This window comes from Parasteatoda tepidariorum, chromosome 11, assembly GCF_982258835.1.
Source record: "Parasteatoda tepidariorum strain Cologne lab strain chromosome 11, Ptep-v5.0, whole genome shotgun sequence".
Taxonomy (NCBI): Eukaryota; Metazoa; Arthropoda; class Arachnida; order Araneae; family Theridiidae; genus Parasteatoda; species Parasteatoda tepidariorum.
Window position 1 is genome coordinate 44,516,418 of NC_141765.1, and position 21,767 is coordinate 44,538,184.

Sequence of the window (21,767 nt, forward strand, 5' to 3'; positions counted from 1 at the left end):
AGCAGATCGTAATTTTGACCTGAACCAGAGCATGATTAATCTCCGATTCAGTACCCCCCCTCCCCGAGAGTTATTGATTTGTTATGGGAACTTGGAGGACTTTGTGACCCCGACAGCTTTAGAGTGACTAGCCACCACTGGGATTGGCTCAACGATTGAACTCACGACCTCTCGGACATGGGCTCAACGTCTTATAAGTCAGGCTCTCCCGGCCATGTAATTTATTTCACTGTAGCAAAATGTGTTTACTTTTTGGATGAAAATCAAACTCGTAAATTTTTGATGTACTTGCCATCACATTCAATGGAAAAACTATATGCAGTTCTAAAACAAGTGAAAAACAAATGTTTCCCAGAGAGGATTTGAAATTGCGAGGATAATCTATGAAAACGGGGAATAAAAACGAAAACGATTGTTCATTCTATTGTCGTTTGTAATTTAATATGTAAATAATTTTCCATTTACGATCATTTCATTTAGAATTGCTTTGCATTTGGATGAAAATGCAAAATATTAATATTTAATTATCCATAATGAAAATTCCTTTCCAAATATTTAGTACAAAAATTCGTTTAGTCTTAAAGAGAAGAAAAATTAAACGTTATATTATCGTTTCATCTTAAAAAAGTTTCATCGCAACATCACCAAAATATGGTCTACTGAAATTTTACTTCTACTAATTTGCGCAGCATAGCCGATTCTGGATGTTGGACTGAATTCAATTTTTGAAATAATAACTTTTCCCTTAATAACTTCAAAAACAATGCTGAAGACAAAGAAACTCATTGGAACTTTTTGAGTGAAATTAATCAGCACTGCATTACAAGGAGGAGAAAAACACGAAAACTTCCCGCTGTCAGCTTGAGGACAATCGAGCTATAAAACACACTTTACTTAACATTGTACATTGGTACTGTAATCGGTACAGGTCTCAGAGCAATATAAAATTCATTGAGCTATATCAGGGGTTTTCAACTTACATGAGGCCGGGGGCCACAATTAAAAACACAAATCAAATAGCGGGCCGCAACTTTATCAAAATTTTATGTAGGACTCTTTTTTATTTGAAGGAACATTAAATATTACTGTCAGATTCTTACCAAGTTGTATAAAACTAAAATATTTAATTACAAATTAAAATAAGTAGATTTTCAAAAATATTTAATTGCATATTAAAAAATTCGGGCTGCAATAACTTTAATGTGCACCCATATATTAAACAATTAATGTGCAACAGATATCTAATTGTTAAGATATAAAACTTTAAAAAGGTGGTATTAAAACTTACATAGTAGCACACAAAATGTTAGTGACAAAATTGAGGTTTGTCTGCTACAACCACCAGAGAATAGATATTTACATTTTAAATTTACAAATGTGTGTGTAAATATTTTCGTCCAAAATGAGTGGTTTCAAAAAGTTAAATCGGAGAATTTCTTCGAGAAAATTTCTGATACACACATGCTAAATTATATTCACAAAATACAAAAAAATGAAATACAAAAGAGCAACATACACGATTATTTTTGTATTTGAATAAATATTTTCTTGGATGCAAAACCTGAGAAATATTTTTTTTTGCACCGTTGGTACGATAAATTTCACAGAAACGAAGAAATTAGATTTTTATAAATGAGAAAAGTATTTCAAACCCAGATAGATTTTTTACGGAAATTGTCCGCAAGAAAATGACAACTAATATATTTCAGTTCGTGGGCCACAGAAAATGGCTTCGCGGGCCGGATGCGGCCCCCGGGCCGACAGTTGGAAACCACTGAGCTATAGCAAGGATTTAAAACTGGTTCCCTTGCTTCAGAAGTAAAGTTCTATCTATCCAAAGAGTCATTCCAACTTTTAAAATTGATTGAAAATAAATGTGCATTTTCTTATGTCTTACGCACCATTTGATATATATATATATATATATATATATATATATATATATATATGTAATACAAAATTTTTGTTTAATTTTCTAGGCCTCCATGATGGTCGAAGGATGCGCCAAAGGGGTGAAGTATGGCCTCTTCGTCGCCAATGCAGTTATACTCGTAAGTCACCATAATAATTTTGGCGATTATTTTACATTACAAATGTAATTCTTGTCAGCAGGCTGAAATTTACTTATTTCTGAAACCGATGCGAATCAGTAATTGTCAATTCTTAGTAAGAATTTCTATTAACTTAAATTCTGATAAACATTAATTTTTTTTCTTTCAAATTGCATTATAAACTAATTAAAGTCATTAAGACGTTTCATTCCTCTCCTTTTAGAAATATATGAACTTTGTTTCTTTTTTAAGAACGCTTCTTACAGTCGAAAAATTATATTTCAAAGTTATTTAAAATATGAGAGAATTAAAGTTATGAGCAAGGCTTAAGAATAAGGAAATTTCCTGCTAAGTAATTGAAAATAGAGAAGTACCAATTATATTGAAACTGCACTATTTGAAGTTTTTTCCTTCTTTTTTTAAAATTTTGTTTTGTACTTGTAGCGCCTATTAAAACTAGACAATTATAAATGGTTATTATAAGAACATTAATTACTAATTAAGCTCATTACTAATTAAACGTCAATTGGCATATCATTGCCATTTCAATGGGTAAAATTTTTCCAGAGTAAAATAAACAAATGGTTTCCTTATTTTTACTTTACTAGACAATTTTTACATTGTTTTAAATAATGTAATTTTACATGACTATAAAATTTGAGTGAAATCGGTTGAATATTTCTTGAGAAATTTAATTTCGAAAAAGTCATATATTTAAAAATTCGATTTATCAGGAACTTCTCAACCGATTTCTTTCAAATTTCGTATTTTGCCTCGCATAATTACACTTTTAAAATTGTGTAAAAAATTTTATACCTTACAATTATATGCTTATTAAACTTGATTGTCATATTGTGTACCCCCTATTAAGCCTATAATTATTTCCTTTCAAAAATTTTTTGACTATTATATAAAATGATAAGTATTTACCAAAAACTTTTTTTTTTGCATGGAATTATCTTTGGCTAAACGAATTTCATAATTGTGTTCGAAAATTTTTCAATTCGCTTAAAAAGTTCTCGAGATATAAAGAAATAGCAGAAAGTAAAATTAACATTAAGGGATTCAAACTTTGCTCGGGACTAAATTATGGGGACTATATTTCCCAGATTGCGGCTACATCCTATATTTTGGGGGGCAGAAATCCGAACTCGTCGAAAAAAAGGCAGCTTTATTCAGATAAGTACGTTTTTGTGTCTGATTTCGTAACTTTCAATATTGTCTGCATTTATTAATTTGCATATTTGCGGTTACCTCTTCGAACTACTAAGATCGAGTCCTAGAACGCAAAGATCCAATCAAATTTTTTTTTTTTTTGTTAAATTAAAACAAATACCCGACAACGTTAAGAGCTTGCGACAGCTTTCTCTTTAATGGATTCAAGTAAAGAAAAATGAATGACTGTTGATTTTCAGAGTGTGGTTCAAGGAAAAAGAAATTGCTCATAAAATTCAAAACTCTAAGATCTTATGCATGATTCTTTGACGAATCCAACCGGTGACGGAAAGAAAAAAAACCCCAGCTCCGTCAAAGTTAACTTCTAGACTTCTCGTTATCAATATCGCATCGTTAAAACAGCAATTGATGAATCTGTAACTTCCGCAATTGTATCCTCACTGTAACTTTCTGTTACATTTAAAATTTTCGAATTAAAAGTAAAATAAAAACTGCTAAAACGACATGTTTAAAGTTTGCTTCGCGTAACGTTTTGAAGCCTCATTTATAGCATAAACTTGTTTTTGATTCGCAAAAAGAAAAGAAAAACTTCAATGTAAGCGAGTGAGATGGATAAAATATTACTGGCAAGAAACTTTGTATTAATCAAAGCGCATTCAAGGAGATTCTTGACTTTACGGATAGGTTTCAGTGCGAGAGCTTAAAGACTAATAAAGTCATCACAAAAACTAATGCCAACTAAATAGATTACCAAGATATACTTAAGATAATATATCTTGGTCAAGATAATTCTTTTATCCCGTTAATTCATGATATGATGGATATTCATCATCATAGTTTGACAGACAGCCCAATGTGGGCCAATGCCTTCCTCTGAAGATTTCTCCGTAACTGCTTCCGATTTATCTCTGATCTCAAATTCTTTTCATTAATTGCAAGAAAATCAGACTCCACCGAGTCAGTCCACTTCAACCGCGGACTTCTCCGCTTTCTTGTTCCAGTGGGTCCGAAAAGCAGTATCTTTTTTTATTGTATTGTCATCTCTCCTTCGAATCACGTGGGCCATCTAATTCATTCTGTTTATTTTTGTGTATTTAATAATATCCGGTTGTTTACAAATCTTGCACAATTCAAAGTTAAATCTCCTTCTCCGTCATTGTTTTCCTTTACACCAAGTATACTCTGCAAAATCTTTTTTCTCAAATATGATGGATATTGTTTGCAAGTTAAAGCTTCACTCCATAAATTCAAGATTACAACAATATATTTCTGAAACTATTACAGCTTCTATAAGTGTTAATAAAAATTAATTTATTATTGAACTATATTCCACAACACCACTTAATAAAGTTTTAACCCCAGTAGACAGAAAACGTCGAAATGCCTTTTTTCAGGTTTCCTTTTTGAATGAATTTTCGAATCGTAACTGCGTTATAATATCTTACGTGCGTCTCGTTACTAATACTACATTTTTACATCACATTAACCAACCGTTATTTACGTTTGAGCCAAAATTAATTCAATTTTTAGAAAAAAATTAAGATAATTTAAAAAAATTTGTTTACATTTTTCTCAAAATTTAATAATTATAATCATTTTTATCAATTTAAAGAATTATGAAATAAAACCTGTAATTAAAGAAAAATTAACAGCAAAACTAAAAATAAAATTTGATATATTTGTAAAATTCATATTTTTCAAATAATAAATAACTTTTAAAATCTTATTAAATGCATTATTATCTTTATTATTAACTGCAACTTTTCTTTCAAATAATTTCTTTCAGTGCTATAAGATAAGTTATAATAAATACCACAAAGAAGGGAAACAAACTCAATTTATTATCTGCAATAAAAAGAGGTTAACTACTACATTAAATAGATTTTACAAATTGGAAAATAATTTTATTAATTAAATTATGCATACCACATTCTTGTTATCATTATGTTTGTTGTTTCTATAAATAAATCGAAGAAAAATCTAAGTAAATAGAATTTTAAAATCTGCGTTCGGGTTTTTTGAGCTCTTAAGTTATTATATCATTAAAATTTAAATAGAAATTTAATTTTTTTTTTCAGTTGAGAATTTAAGTTCTATCGGCTGCACTTCTTTTTCTGTTTTGCTTATTAAAATAAAATAATTAATGTACATTAATGTGCCAGCGCTATAAAAAAAATACCACAAATAACGAAAATTGAAATAATATAGCGTAAAAAAATTAAATTTAAAAAATACACATTCTTAGATAACACTACAACAATTCCAATAAAGTTCTTTAAATAAAAATGATAAAGGAAAAAAAACTTAAATTAAGCCCAATTCAATGATAAGCCTTTTATAACCTTTCTCAACGTTTATAAAATCTAATACTTGTTTCAATTAGCAACGTAAGCTTACTTAAACTTGTTTTCAAGACATATAAGTTTTTTTAATGGGGTTTTGGAATTAAAGTTTTGTTAATGAGATTTTAGCTCATCAAATTATTTTAACGAAACCATAAACTACGAATTTCAACAAATTAATAATTATCAAGGTTGAAAAGACGTGCTCGGTTACTGTGGCAGTTGGTTAAGAACAGAGCTAAATTTTTAAAAAGTTGACTTAATGCAACAAAACGAATCTCCCTCTAATCTATTTATGGGTCATTCTCACAAAAACAGTCATTTTCATGTCCCCAGTACATTTTATGTTTGTTTTACAGCTTACGAAAAAAAAAAAATTCAGGGAAAGTGTCCTTCAGAATGCAAGCTAACAAAAGAATAAAAATAAAGTTATCAATTTTTATTTATTATTTATTTTAGGTAATTAAAATATACCAATATGTCATTCCCTCACTTGTCCCCACTGCTGATTTAAAAAAAGAAAAAAATTGTTTCCGAAATAAAATTTTTTTTTTACAAATTCGTGTCTTTTATTTCAGAATACTGAAATATATAATTCAGAAAATCAATTTTAAATTTAATTTCTGATAAAAATATTAACGCAGCACTATTTTAAACTTTGTCCCCAGTGTTTCGCGTCATTCCCTCACAACAATGTTCTTATCACCTGCAATCTTCTTAGAATAAAAATATTTTAATAAAAACTTCAGAAGTTAACAACTGGCATCATAGAACAAAATTGCAATATGTTTCCATCTTCAACTTAAAAAAGCTTTGCTGTGGAATAAATTTGAATGAATCAAACAAGGTAAAATTTTTTACATTTGTCATTCCCTCATGTCATTTTTTAGAGTAAAATAAAATACAACTTCATCGAGAAAGTGGATAATTATATGCTGCTTTCTTGTATGAATATAATTGTATGTGATTGACTTCAGAAATTAATTAGGCCTAACTGTTATTTTTAAATTTTATTGAATTCGTCATTCCCTCACTAGTGTATAAAATGAGGGAATGACGCTGAAGTGAGGGAATGATTCAAGATGAGTATATTATTAATTTTTCTTTTGTTCAATCGTGCCAGCCAATTTTATTTCCCAAACCTGTAAAAACTATTAAATATATAAGACTAAATTATAATAAATATTAGATATACTTAGTATGTTATCATTTTCAAACTTTAGGTAGATGTAACTTAGATAAAAACATGTATTAAAATAAAATATCATTCCCTCACTTTTTAAATAGTGAAAATAATTAATTTACTTATTAATTAATTTGAAAATAAATTAAAAAATTGATAAATTAATTTATTAAATAAATTAATTTATTTATTAAATTAATTAATTAATTATTATAAATTAATTATTATAAATTAATTAATTATAAATTAATTATTTAAAAAACTAATTAATTTAAATATTAAGTATAATTTATAGGATATATACTTTCTTTATAATGACATTACATATTTCTATTAATATAAAAAGTTTCAGAGCCTTTTATTCACTTTACTTTTTTGGGATTTTATGAACTGAAAAATGACAGTTTTCGTGAGAATGACCCTTATAAAAACTGTATATTTTACGAATTCGAAAATTATAATTTATAAACTCTGTATACACCATAGAAAAATATTAATTGCAGTAAATTAGAAAAAAATCCAGGTTAAGAAAGTTCGAGACTCAGGGCAGAATACTTGTTTGGAGGCCATCAAATTTTCTTGACTTCTAAATTTATTCCAAAGAAAAAAATAATTCATTAAAAAAAATACAAAAGCAATGAAAGTAAAGGTCTAATGAACTATTTATTTCAGGATAGTTTAAGAAAACATTAAAAATTAAATCAATTATAAAAATTTACATAGTTAATGTCAAAATCTATCCATATTAAAAAAAACATTAATTTAAAAGAAAAGCATTACTTCTAATTTAACTTTAATAATTTAGGATTAATTATAATTCCACGAACCTGTAAGGTACAAACTTCTAAAGCATCCGCAAAAATACTGAAACTTTTTATGAAATATAAGTTAAAATTATTACCTAAAGGAAACTTTATAATGACTTTAAAATGAAACTTTAAATACTTTGAAAAAAATACAACTTTAAATTTACAGTGAAACTTTAAAATGTGGGACCTTTGGCAAGTGCCCCATCTTCCCATGCAATAATCACACTCCAGATATAACTATTATGTAGTTAGAGAAGATTTAATCAAGTTCATTCTCTTCCCTAACCTATTATTCATTTTTGAAAATAATTATTTATTTATCAACAAAACATTTCACAATACTTCTATTAGAAATTAAAAATATTTTTATAAGAATATTACAAAATTCTACATTTTGAGGATTTACCGTATCTAAATAAAGAACAGTATTTGCAGATCAACGAATCTTCTAAGATTTACAACATTTTCCAGCAATTGTATTTCTCTATTTCAGACAATCGATTCCGCAAAAAGAGTAATGAGAGTATGAGAATTAAATTATCTACAATAACATTAAAACAAAATGGAAATATGAAAAATAATTTCGGAGAAACAGATGAGTAAAGGTTGAAAAATATTTTTCCAAGAAAACTTATTGAACTTTGATTTCTATGTGCTGCATGTTACACAATTCTAATGATTCGAATGTCAGAAAAATCATTTTAATACTTTATTTCACAAACTACAAAAGATATTCTCCAACATGTACTCGTCTCATGAAATTGTCTTTTCACAAGAAAATACTTTTTCTGTGTGTCCACATTTTTATTTCTATTTTATAAACTAAAACTTTAATTTATATGAAAATTGTTAGCCTAACACTCCTGCTTTCTTTCATGTGAGAAATTCTATAATGGACGTAAATTAAATTAACATAGGATTTCCTTCTTTTTTTAATAAAATTTAATAAAATATTAAAGTAATCTCTCAGCAACAACTTGACCTGGCTCAACAAACGTGCAACAAAGATCATGCACGGAGCGCAGGGATCAAAATTAGAGTGTCTAGATTTTTCACAAATGAAAATGGACCTAGATATATTTGTGATGCTGGAATTAGATTCATTTCTACCTGGGAGGGGGGGGGGACACATAGATTTTAAATGAAGGTCAAAGATTGGAGTGTCTATGTATAATCTTCCCGCGTGCAAATCATTAAACAACATTTGGCACAATTTTATTAAGTAGAAAATTTTTAAAGATTTTTTCTTCTTCCTGTTTGTAAGTTTAAATGAGTTTATATATAAAAGTATATATGAATTAGCGTTTGCTGGTCGGAGGTTTTGAGGAAAAATTATGAGAAAGATAAGAATCTAACTTCAAATAACCTTTTGATTTTGTTTCATGACCAAAATTTGAAGATACACAGTAAAAAATCCCACAATATGCAAAACATTTAATTTTAGAATTTTTAAAGTAATAATTGGAGTTTTTTTAAAAATATTTTATTTCATTTATGAGAATTTTTTCTTCAACATAGAACCAAGTTGCTACGTTGGCCCTAGGAAAGTTTTCATTTTTGGATCAATAAGATTTATTATTATATAAAGCTTATAATTTCCATTGTTTTGCTTTAATTTGATATTACTGTGTTAAAAAAAATTAAATAAGCTATATTTTCATACCAACTTACATAATTCCCTAAATACATTTATTGTAGATTGGAGGCATTGTTGTATTCAGCGTGGGAATTTGGACGCTCGTAGACAGGTCATTTATGGAAAGACTGTTAGGAAGTGACTTGTATGTAAGTTCAGCATCAATACTTATTGCAACTGGGATCATTGTCAGTATAATTTCTTTCCTTGGCTTTGTGGGAGCATTTAAAGAAATAAAATGTATGCTACTAACGGTAAGTTTCTCTTAGTACATGATTCATTTTAAGTAATAGGGTGATAATATTTTGTATGCAATACAAATCAATTTATTATTATTTTTTTAGTTTTTCATCATTCTCTTCATGATATTCATTGTAATGCTTGTAGGAGGAATTCTGGGATATGTTTTTAGAAGCGAAGTAAGTACGGACTCAGCAATTCTAACATAACTACCATAATTTACTTTTTTTTTCCTTATGAAAACAATTATTTTTGATTCAGAGTTAACATAGAGTGTTTTTAAATCACCACCCTTAATAAATAGTTTTTGAACTTTTGTTAGAAAAGAAGTTAGATCTGGTCAGAATATTTTCAGGTTTGCCAAAATCCTTGTAAAATGTAGATATGAAATGAAATATACAGTATAGTGTTTCTGTCCTTTCTTACTGTTTGTGCTTAATAAGGGAATAAGTAAAAAATAGTACATAATACTTTTGTTTTACTCTGCTAAATATAAAAAGTTAAAATTTAAATCAATCTCTGATAACTATAATTGCGAACTTCATAAAAATTTTATGCAATGTTAGTAAACTCCATCACTAAAATTCTAAAACATACTACAATTTTTATTCCCCCCCCCCAAAACTGCAATTTTAAATCTAGTCTTTGCTAAGCAATAAGAATATAGACATAAATTTAAAAAATTATCTTGAGAATTGAATATTTAATCATAACAAAAATGCTTCTTTTTTTTAAAAAATTTCTATCATTCCATCATTTTAACTAGGATACACTGTACAAGTTACTTCTCAAAATTGAAGGTCTGTTAAAACACTTTAAAATGTTAACAGCATAAAATTTGTGAGCTCTTTTAGTAAAAGTTAAATTCAGTTTTAACTTGTTTACAAAACCCCTTAGATATAGCTTGCATTAGAAATATATTATTGAACATTAATATTGATATTTAATTATGGTTTCAGTTGTGATTATCAAATACTCTATTTTAGGTAGATGACCGTATGTCAAACGAGATGCTGATGACCATCAAGCTGTATCAGAATGATACTCAAGTCACTGATGCTTGGGATGCAGTGCATACCATCGTAAATATGCATGATATCAAAAAAATTTCTTTTTTGTGTTTAAAGATTTGATATTCATAAAATGTTTCTTTTTCTTAAAAAAAAACAAAGAAATGATCAAATTCATCATAATAAGTAACTAAGGAAAATAAATTTTACCTCTCAAACTTATGAATATACCTTTTAAGGTATCAACTAGTTCAAATCTTTAGGCACTATCCTGACATACAATAATATCAAAACAGAAATTAAAAATAGGATGTCAATGGCAAACAGGTGGTCTTTAAGTTATAAAAATCATCTTAAATGAAAGCTTATCACCAATAAAAAATTACATAATATCTTAAACTCACATTAATTTTATATAAATTACTGTTGGTCTTTGAAGTTATTTACTGATTTTTGAAAGAAAATACCTTGATCCATTTTTGTGGCTGTCAATGTAAATGATTTTAGTAAATTCTAATCATGATCTAAACATGAATTATATAAAAAATTTTAACAATAAAACGTCATCGAATCCAACAAAATAAACATTTACAAAAAGATGTTGCTGATCTATTTATTAAATTGACCACTGGTAAATTTGTTAGATAGATTATAAGATGGATTGTCTCTGTAGAAAAAGACCTGGAAAATAAAGGCAATAATAGATTAAGAGACCTAGCATCTGATCGAACCAACAGGTGATGACTTGCTAACGTGGATCTGCCCTTTATCAGGCTGTCATGCTGCCAAAAAAGAAAAAATATTATTTTTTACAATAAAACGCAATCTTAGTCTCTAGTATTAATGTTTTTGAATTTTTTTGTATGCCTTTATAAAATGTTAAATTTGGTAAGCTCTGTATTGGCCATATGAGATTAATGAGCAATATTAAGATTATTACAAAATTTCCCAGCTCACCCAATTTTTCTATTTCAACCACTGATTAAATGTTCGAATTTTTGACTTGATGTAGGATGATCAGATCATCTAGATTGGCTATTTGAAGCATCTGGAAAATTTTACAATAAAGGAGAGCTAATGATAAAGGCATTTTTTCATTAAAATTTCCCAGGTTCTAAGAACATATGTGTATGTATAGAGCGAGCTCTTGGTCCACATTAGTAAGAAAATTACCTAAATTTAATCTTGTATTTTTTTACAAAATTTATGTTTTAGCATTTATGTTTATGATCTGCACTGTCATTAGAAATACTTCTTCCCTTTTTTAATCTTTTATAGGATTAGCTTGTTTATAGCTCTAACTTGTTACATACATTTTTCAACAAAATTAAAGCTATAAATGTTTAAAAACTAATCAATTGCGCTATTTACCTAATAAAATATTTTTTAAAATTTTATTTTGAACAAAAGGAAAAATGCATTAAAGGTTAGTGTTCATGTTTTAAATTCCTTCAATTAATTTCAGAGCATGAACAAACTCTTAAAAAGAGCAGAAAAATAACATAAGTGATCAAAATTTTAAACTCTCTGTTGACAAAAAGCACCCAAAATAATTTTTTACTATTTGGTTGAATTTTCGTATACTAAAAATTGCATTCTCAGTTTGTCTACTCTAAAAATAAATTCTTTGTGTAGAATGTGTGTGAAAATAGTTATGCTTGTAAAAAAATGTTTACAGGTAATAAAAATAAAATATAAAAAATTCAATCAAACTTTTTTTTTCAGTTTCAGTGCTGTGGCATGTCGATAGAAAAAAATCCAGGCTATATGATATGGTCAAAGCGCAACGCTCACTTTGGAGGAATTTACAAGATACCAGCTACATGCTGCAAAACCAAAGATGAGGGATTGCGAGATAACTGCCAAAAAGATCCCAACGATAGCAATGCTTATTTGGAGGTTTGCTGATTTAATAAGAAACTTCATAAATTATACCGAATTAAGAGTTTTTTTTCTTTCTATATTTATACACTTTTTGATTATCTATGTCTGATAAAAAACAGAATGTCTTTGTGTTGCCAAGAACTTTTAAATGAATCAATTTTTTTTGTGAATATACTAGTAGGCAACTGTAAACTAAGAGCTTAAGTAGAAGTAAAATTTAAACTATATTCCAGTGAATTTAAGTTAATTATCAGGTTGAATTAAAAGTTTATTAGTTTGATTATTCGTCATAAATTATGAGGTTGACTTGCATGTTAAAATATGGGGGAATAAAAGCTGAAGTTTAATCTAAAAATGAAGGAATATGCCTAAATCTCAGAAAAGTAAGCCTAATTTGAATTAAATAGTTGAATACAAATTTACAGGGCAAGGATCAACAATGGAAAAATTTCTGTTTGGAGTTAATATGTAAGAATATTAATTCACACTTACAATCAGAAATCCTAATAAAATAAATTCATAAAGAGAAAGTTTGTTAAACAACTCTAATGAGAGTTTAATAAATTTTTGTAAATAAAAAATAGTTTAAGAGTATGAAAAAATTTAATTTTGTAACATTTGTAATTTTTCTTCTGTAAATGAACAAAAAACATTTTAAGAAGTCAGCTTTTCTCAAAACATAATTATTAATAAATTTCAGAGTATGTGAGAAAATGAATATTATACCTAACCAACCTTTATTTCTTATTTACAAACAGCCAATTGACTATAGATAACTCCTAATACTCATTTGAACTAAACTGAGGTAAAGCAGAGTAACAATGTGCAAGGGCATAGATAATGTAAGACAGACAATCCTTTCAGTACAATAATACCATCATCAGTAAAAAGGTGCAATCAGAGGAATTAACAGAAATACTTAAGAGTTAATCAAGTTACAACAAGAAAGAAATTTAAGAAAAATTGATCAAGTTACTTAAACCAAATAGGCATTTAGAACCTTCTTTAAATCTTAAAAATATCATTAAACTGTCACTTCATGCCTTCATTCATTAACATCTACAGAATATAAAGACTCAGCAAAATAAATAAATGTGGAACAGTTAAATAAAAATCCCTATTAAATAAAAAAAACATAAAGCACCTTATTTTACTAGACTCTTCTGGTAAAAAACTTGATTTAAAAACAAATGCTTAATGCATTTTTCTTTAAAATTAACAGAAAATTTTTTTCAGTCTCATTCGTGACTTATAATATTAAAATTTTGTTGAATTTCAGCTAAGATCTACAAAATATGAAAAAAATTATTAAAACTTAATTTTTACATGAATCAAACCACAGTAGAATAAATTGTGCATTTATTAGTTTGAAAATGGTTCAAATTTATTCATTCTCTAACTCACTGTAAAATCTGTTTATATATATTATATATATTTTCTTTTATAAAAAAATAAGACAAAAAAATTTTACAAAAAAATATGAAAGAACTAAATTTGAGCTTTGATAACACAATAAACAATTTTTAATTATATTGCTATCATAAATACTTTGAATCACTATTATAAATATATTAGCATAATTTTATGTCAATGATTTTTTACCACCCAACAATGTGCTGTCACCTCATATTTCCCAGTTAGATTTATTTATTGCTCTTTTTTATGTCTCGCATGTACAATGATTAAAAAAAATTCTAGTGCTTAAAATTCTAAAAAATGTTAAGTTTTATTTTGTTAAATAAAAAAATCACTTCAACAAAATCTATCACAATTTTTTTAAGTAAAAAAAGGAAAAGGTTTTTCCATAAATTCATTGCAATTTAAGAGCCAGAATTCCTCTCATAGCATGATGTTTGAAAAAAAATGTTTTTCTTCTGAAAGGTAGCAATGGGCATCGAGATTTCTAATGATTAGATACTATTAAAGTAAAAATAAAAGAAAGAGTTATTACTGTTGTTGTTTTTATCAACAAAGTTTTTCTAATAAACCTAGTTTTTATTTTTGCTTTATAGAGTCCTTTGTCAAAAATTTATATATATTACGTTTTTTCCTTTAGTCTTGATGAGGGGGTAATAACGAAGGCAGTATGTACTAGAGCCTCTTTATTCTGGCACAGGAAATTTAAAAACTATAATAAAATGGGCCTTTTTTTTAATAATAAGATAATAAGGATGATTTGACATGGGTGGTTATAAAGTTACTTTTATAAACTAAGTTAAAAAAAACTGTAGCAATACTTTTTAAATGACTTGTAAAAGGCACAAAACAATTTTTAATGCCAGAACAATTTTGGTTAAAATTATTTGTAAAGATGCAGTATATGATAATAGTGGTATAGTTAAACATCAGGACTGCCAAATACTTTTTGCAAAATATTTTACAGACTAGTAGACATTCAAAAACGAAAGCTTTCAGAATTTTTCTGGTAATTTTGCCAACATTTAAAAAGCTTCACCACGATAGAGATGAAATAAAGTGATGTTGCATATGAACTTTTAAATCCTTTATATGTAGTGGTGAGGAAAATAAGTTTTAATGAATAAAAAACAATGCAAAACATAGACCACTAGAATCAATTTTTATAAAAAGTCTAGAAAGTTGGCAGCTCTGAAATGTGTCAGTCTGTTTAATAATAATAATTTGAATTTAAAAACATAATAAAACTTGTGCTCATAATTTGATTTGTGAATTATATTATAGGGATGTTATGAGAAGATGAAAGATTTTGTTGAAAGACATGCCAAAATAGTTGGAGGTATTGGAGTTGGAATAGCTTGCTTATTAGTAAGTAAATTTTTTTTAAATTATTAACTGTGCATGAAAATATACATTAACTGAAACTTCTCATGGGCCATTATTACAAAGGTTTTTCCATAAATTCATTGCAATTTAAGAGCCAGAATTCCTCTCATTGCATGATGTTTGAAAAAAATGTTTTTCTTCTGAAAGGTAGCAATGGGCATCGAGATTTCTAATGATTAGATACCATTAAAGTAAAAATAAAAGAAAGAGTTATTACTGTTGTTGTTTTTATCAACAAAGTTTTTCTAATAAACCTAGTCTTTATTTTTGCTTCATAGAGTCCTTTGTCAAAAATTTGTATATATTACGTTTTTTCCTTTAGTCTTGATGAGGGGGAAATAACGAAGGCAGTATGTACTAGAGCCTCTTTATTCTGGCACAGGAAATTTAAAAACTATAATAAAATGGGCCCTTTTTTTAATAATAAGTTAATAAGGATGATTTGACATGGGTGGTTATAAAGTTGCTTTTATAAACTAAGTTAAAAAAAACTGTAGCAATACTTTTTAAATGACTTGTAAAAGGCACAAAACAATTTTTAAATATTGAAGTATTTATTGAAGTAGGAAGCTGCTTTAAAGTGGTATTTTTGGAGTAAGAAGAATTTCTATGAACAATTTGGCTGAAAAGTTCTTTCTTTTTTTGGCCGTTGGTTTGTTTATATTTTTGCAGGTATACAAATTTGTTTCTTGTTGAAAATTCTAATAATCCAAAAAGCTAGTTTAAAAAAAAGATTGTGCAAATGGGGCCATTGAGAAAATAATTTAAAAATACAGCTGGTTTTGAATCTTAAATTCAAATTCTAAATTAGTGATTCTAAATCACTAAAAAAATTATTTCGATATTTTGTATATTAGGAAAAGTATTCAATGCTGTATAGGATATTACTCTTCAAAATCATTTTCATAATTGGCTAAAATGTGCATTGAGCATTAAAGCATTTTTGTCTACATGGCAAAAACTCATTTCGCACCAAGACTAGTAGCGAAATGATGAAAATTAGTCAATTTAACATTGCAGCAAAATATTAATTATAAAATATACCAGCACTTGGTCAATGATGTAAATAATGCCTTACAAATATGTGTTAGGCAATATATTGTCATTCATGGGGTGAGCAATAAATAGTGTACAAAAGTTTTGAATTGAAGCAAAACATTTATAACAGGTACTGGTAAGTACACTCTGGAATAGTTGCAATAAACTCTAATACTCAATTTGTTATTCAGACAATTTTAAGCACTAGTGTTCTAAGAATAGAGAAAATAACTTTTTGTTTAGAAATACTTTTTAGGCAATAAAATTTAAGTGTCTAGGAATAAATCTAAAAAAATCTTGAACCCTCAGAACAATTAAGTTAAGTGTTGTTTTAGGAAACAGCAATCAGTTTACCTTTCAAATATTGTATAATTTTCTTTTGCAATATGCAATAAAGGGAAAAATTTAGACTATTACTTCAGCCAGAAGTGACTTTAAACAACCATTCAATACCTCTTTACTTTCAAAATATCTGTTCATTATATCACTTACTAATATTTTTACACATCATACAAATCTTAAAACACGTTTAATGAAACACGTCAGTGCATGGGAGCAAACTGTCATTTCCTAGGCAAACTAAAGTTCATATTTTGTTTGGATGTGAAAAAATGTCCTGTTTAAAAGTGAAATTGCAAAAGAATACAGACTTTCTTTATGGGTCACCTTGAATGATATTAAAAATTTCTATTGTTCTTTAAACATTTCAGTTCAAGAAACTGTTTATTCCTTTAAATTTAACAAAGTGATTGAATATCTGCTCAGCTTTTATAAGAGACAAGTGACAGTAAATGCATGGTTAAATATAAAATAATTCTTAATAAAGCATTTTAAATTAAAAACTGTTATTCACCCATAATAAGAAACACCTTATTAAAACCAGATTTCATCATAACAACCAAGTCATTACACATATGAATAGGGCTCTTGCTTAAAATGAATATTTCAGGCAACCAGACATTTAAGGAATTTACACCTAACTCTTAAATTTTGAAGTTGACTTATAGGTCGGAAGTTTACCAGAAAAATGTATGAAGTATGAGGAAATGAGAGATTTTCTCGAGAAATATTCCATAATTGTTGGAAAGATTGGAGTTGGAATAGCTTACTATGCAGTAAGTAATAATTTTTTAAGTAAATAATGTAATATAGGAAAAGTCTCTTGAACTCTATATGGTGATTCTAGTGAATTTCTAAGAAAGGATTTCAAACCACAGCTGAAAAGCTTTTCACTTTATGATTTTGAGAAATTCCACATGAACTATGACAAATTTGATGTTCCGAGAATTGAAACATACAATAAAAAAGCGAGTGAAGAGCTTTACCCACATAAAAATACAGCTTAATTTTCCATTATATGAAAAAAAAAAATCAAGTTATGAAAGTTTGTGTCGTTTATACAGGGTTTACTAAAATCATGGATAATTTGAAAAATCTATTAAAGAATGCTGGCAAGAGATAGAAAAGTATGGTTAGTTCCATTCTTATTCTCCATTCTCTTAGGAAACTAGATTTTATTTCTGCTACATGTCAGACCATTCCATTTAAAATTTTTGCGCAGATGTATGTAAATTTTGCCTTTGGATTGCGTCAAAAAGTAGGTACAAATATTGACTATTTTTAAAACCTTATTTTATAAAGTTTTTTTTAGTTAATAGTGTAAAATGTAGATGATCTTTGATTTTTCAACAAGGACACAAGGTTAACTGTGACTAAACTTTCTGCATATTTTAAAAATGAGACTACCTGAAAATCGAATTGTAAAAATAAATAAATAAAAAAGCTATATCCAACTTAGCGAAAAAAAAAATAATTTACACATACATTAGATTTCATTAATAACTTTCATGCATAACCATAATGATTTGAAGGTTAAATTTATCTAAGCAAATTAGAGCTACATATGAATTAAGTTTAAATCAGATATAAGCACCCATTTATCTGAATATAAATTTTATCTTTTTGATGGATTCAGATTAGTAACCTTTAAAATATGGGGGTTAGTTACAATCTAGAAAATATGGTCCAAATAGAACCATAACTCCAGTTCAAACTAAAAAGAGTAGTTTGAACTCCTTATTGTTATCTTTAATTTTTGCACTTTCTGCTTTAAGCTCTATAAATAATACCACGGAACAAACGATAATTTTTATTTTTTTTAGAATTTAATTTTAGTTAATTTATTTTATTTAACTTACTCTTATTTAAAACTTACTTATTTTCTTTTATTTAAAACTTACTAAAGTTAATTTTTATATTTTAAGTTTACTGAAAGAAAGTCAAATACCATTCAATACACCTCATGGAAAAGTGTGGATTCTTTTGCAATTTCACTTTTCAATAAGACATTTTTTTCACATTTAACAAAATTTTAAATTATATTTGTTGTTAGATTAGATTTGTACTACCCGAGATATTGAATTACAGTTTACTCCCCTGCTTTTAGCACTAAAACTCAAGAATTCTAAAATTTTATGAGATTTAAATAATGCTATAAAAGCATTAACGATATTATAAAAAAAAATTAACAACTGAATCAAAAATAATGTCGAATCTAATAAAAAAAAATATAGAGAAAATAAGGTGGAGGGTTATGAGCAGCAACCTGTGTTTTCTTCCAAAATGGTAAGACACCAAATGTTCTAAGATTATGGAAAATGTCTGGTTTATATTAGAGTTAGAAAAAATGGTTGGCTAAAAGTGTTTTCACTATAATTTCAGAAACACAAAGGATTTCAATTAAAAAATAGGAAAAATGGTTATAATATGGTTAGCTATGCTCTTTTCTTTATATATTTGTTAAAGTAAAAAAGAAATGTAAAGTTAATATCTTTCACATTAACAACTCATTGACAGTCACTTCTAATAGGAGAATTTTCATAGTACGTTCCATTTATTGAATTTGAGTTTCATTGTAAAAGCAGTGGATAAAACAATTTGTAGAGGTTTATAAAATTTTTTTACAGCTTGTTGGCATGGCCCTATCTTGTGCTTTGTTCTGTCTTATCAAGTAAAACCATTTTTGGAAGTGTGTTGCATGCGTGTGGATGAAAGAAGTCAGAATGGAACACTTAACATTTTTGAGATTCCTTCCCGTCTTCAAGCAGCCATCCGTAAAGAAAAAAAGACCATGAGCAGTTTTTACAGTCAGCAACATCAAACCATTTTTCTTGCTTTCAATGTACTCTAGATTAAAACTACTCAGAACAATAATTGTATAGTTATACCATTCTTCCTTGCACATTATTTTCATTCAAACATTTTCAGATATGCACATTTGTATATTATTCCCTAATTTTGTGTCAACTTATAGAATTTTAATTTGCCATTAGACATACTAACAAATCTGAATCATATGTTAATATATCAAATTCATGTCTTAGCATTTTAATTTAAAGAAAGGAAAATGGACTTGATGATTTTTACCAATGTAACCAGCTGCTGAAGAGCTCTCCGAAAATAGTATTACACCGTTGTTCAAAAAAAGAAAAAAAAAGAAAGAAAAACCATAATATCCGTTCCATGTAAAGTGATAAATCTTGTTATAAATATCAAAATAAAGAGCGATTTTTACCATGTTAAAATTGGTTTCGCTGAATACAACTGTTTGAACTTTAAATATTTATTACCGTTGATATTCAAGTTATAAAAATTAATATTAGCTGTTTTCAGACAAGTTCTTCAGTTTTCCTTCCAAAAGTGCCTTTTTTACATTGCCCAAACCTTTAACATACGAAATATCCTTCATGTTCTGTTGCCATTGCTTCCATTTTTCATAACTTGTTAACAAAAAGTTTAAACTACTGTGTGATATGCGGAGGTCTGTCTTGAAACGTTAATACTATGCAATTTTAAAATTGCATTCAATATATCAGTATTATTTTACAATAGTGCTGAAAGTAGTTCTACATGCATTTATGCTGGATTTGCAAGTGGACCACAACAAAATGTTTGGTCAAATAACTCACCAGTTTTAGAATTTACTATCTTAATGATTCGGTGACTGAGCACCTCACAGTTTAAGATGAAGTATTTAAAAGCAGTGTTCTATTAAAAATGATTCATGCTTTTAATTAATATTTTTTTCTACGTGGTTACTAATATAATTTAGTCACTGTTCTTTAATCACAAATATTTATGTGAATGTTGCAATAGTTAAAAATTCATTTATATTGGAAAGACAAACATTCCTTAACTATTTTTATGACCACAGATTTCTTTCCACGTATATTTTTGATGTAAAGAGACAAAAATGATACCTTGCTTTTAGGCAAAGATTAATATTGTTGATGATGATCAAAACTAGTCTAAGTCTAATAAGTTTGATATATGCTAGCTTTAATCAAAACCAGTGATATGCTATTTACCATTTCAGTAATTAATAAAAATATGCAAAGCAATCGTGTATTGCTAATATTAAACACGAATTAGCATTGTAAAATCTACAATACATATAATAAATTAATTCAATGTCTATAATTTGTAATTAAATGTTTTATGTACTGTACATGAATCACACATTAAATTTATATGCATGAAATATGTATAACAAGTATTTACAAAAAGAGTAATCTATGCACATCAAATAATCATGGTGTTCCCGTCCCAAAACTATCAATGTATATATGACAGCAATGTTTGCCTTTCCAGAAGATGTTAAATTTTTACTCTAATGATAATGTAGAATATTTAAAGATATTTATTGTAAAAAATTATTTATGGCTCATCGGTAACTTATTAGCACAATTTGTACATGGAACAACTCAAAGTAGTAAAATGCTATCATTGACATTTTAATTTTTCTTAGATATAGATTTGTGTGTAGCTTAAATATAATTGTATTTGAATGTTATATTTGTGGTTGTATAAATGTGTATTTGAATTTGTTATTTAAATATCGTTTAATAACTATTTATTTTAATTGTAAAAATGTGCTGTTTATAAATTTGTAGATAAATCTCATTGAATGGCGATTCCAACTTATGAATAGATTTTATCTCTGACCAAAAATTCATCAGTTTAAAATTTGTTTAGCAATTACTACAGTTTTGTAACATACAATTTTACTATTTAGAACTGCTTCTAGAGTTAAAAAGAAGCGCATTGTGAATGTATTTAAATTTGCAGTATTTGTTCATGCATAATGTTCCTGTTTACTTAAGTAAATAAATATTTATGCACTGATTTTTATTAGAAACACTGAAAATAAGTTGTCTTGTTATATGTTTCATGTCAGTTCTTTGAGTGTATATTAAATGATTTTATTGGAAAATTTTGTCATTTTTTGTTGAAAAAAAATCTTGGTTTATTTATTATAGGCTTTATATGGTGTAGAAATGTCAAGTAAATTAATTGAATGTTACAGGGAATGTATTAAAACTCAACCTAAATTTTTTATGGTTATCTAAACAATTTACCTAATTTTTATGTTGATTTATATAAACATATATTTGATGTGCCACAGAGAATAGTGTTATGTTGCTCAATGCTAAAATTTCCCGACGATATTCTTTTTTCAAAACAATCAAATTATAAAGTTATGTCATGATAGTGACCATCCCGGAAGAGTAAGAAAGTGAAATTTCAATATTTTCAG

At 27.3% G+C, this 21,767-nt stretch overlaps 1 protein-coding gene across 4 annotated transcripts in view; it reads left to right on the plus strand.

Annotated features, from left to right (window-relative positions):
• LOC107447991 (CD151 antigen) overlaps positions 1–21,443 on the plus strand; it is a 175,429-nt gene extending 153,986 nt beyond the window's left edge. For all 4 annotated transcript variants that reach the window (XM_071187513.2, XM_043051760.2, XM_043051764.1 and 1 more), the window contains 7 exons: positions 1,980–2,051; positions 9,260–9,451; positions 9,542–9,616; positions 10,424–10,519; positions 12,173–12,346; positions 15,032–15,115; positions 19,138–21,443. In XM_071187513.2, coding sequence (XP_071043614.1) covers positions 1,986–2,051; positions 9,260–9,451; positions 9,542–9,616; positions 10,424–10,519; positions 12,173–12,346; positions 15,032–15,115; positions 19,138–19,185 — 735 coding nt within the window. In that variant the 5' untranslated portion in view covers positions 1,980–1,985 and the 3' untranslated portion in view covers positions 19,186–21,443. The remainder of the gene's footprint in view (positions 1–1,979; positions 2,052–9,259; positions 9,452–9,541; positions 9,617–10,423; positions 10,520–12,172; positions 12,347–15,031; positions 15,116–19,137) is intronic.
• The last annotated feature ends 324 nt before the right edge of the window (positions 21,444–21,767 follow it).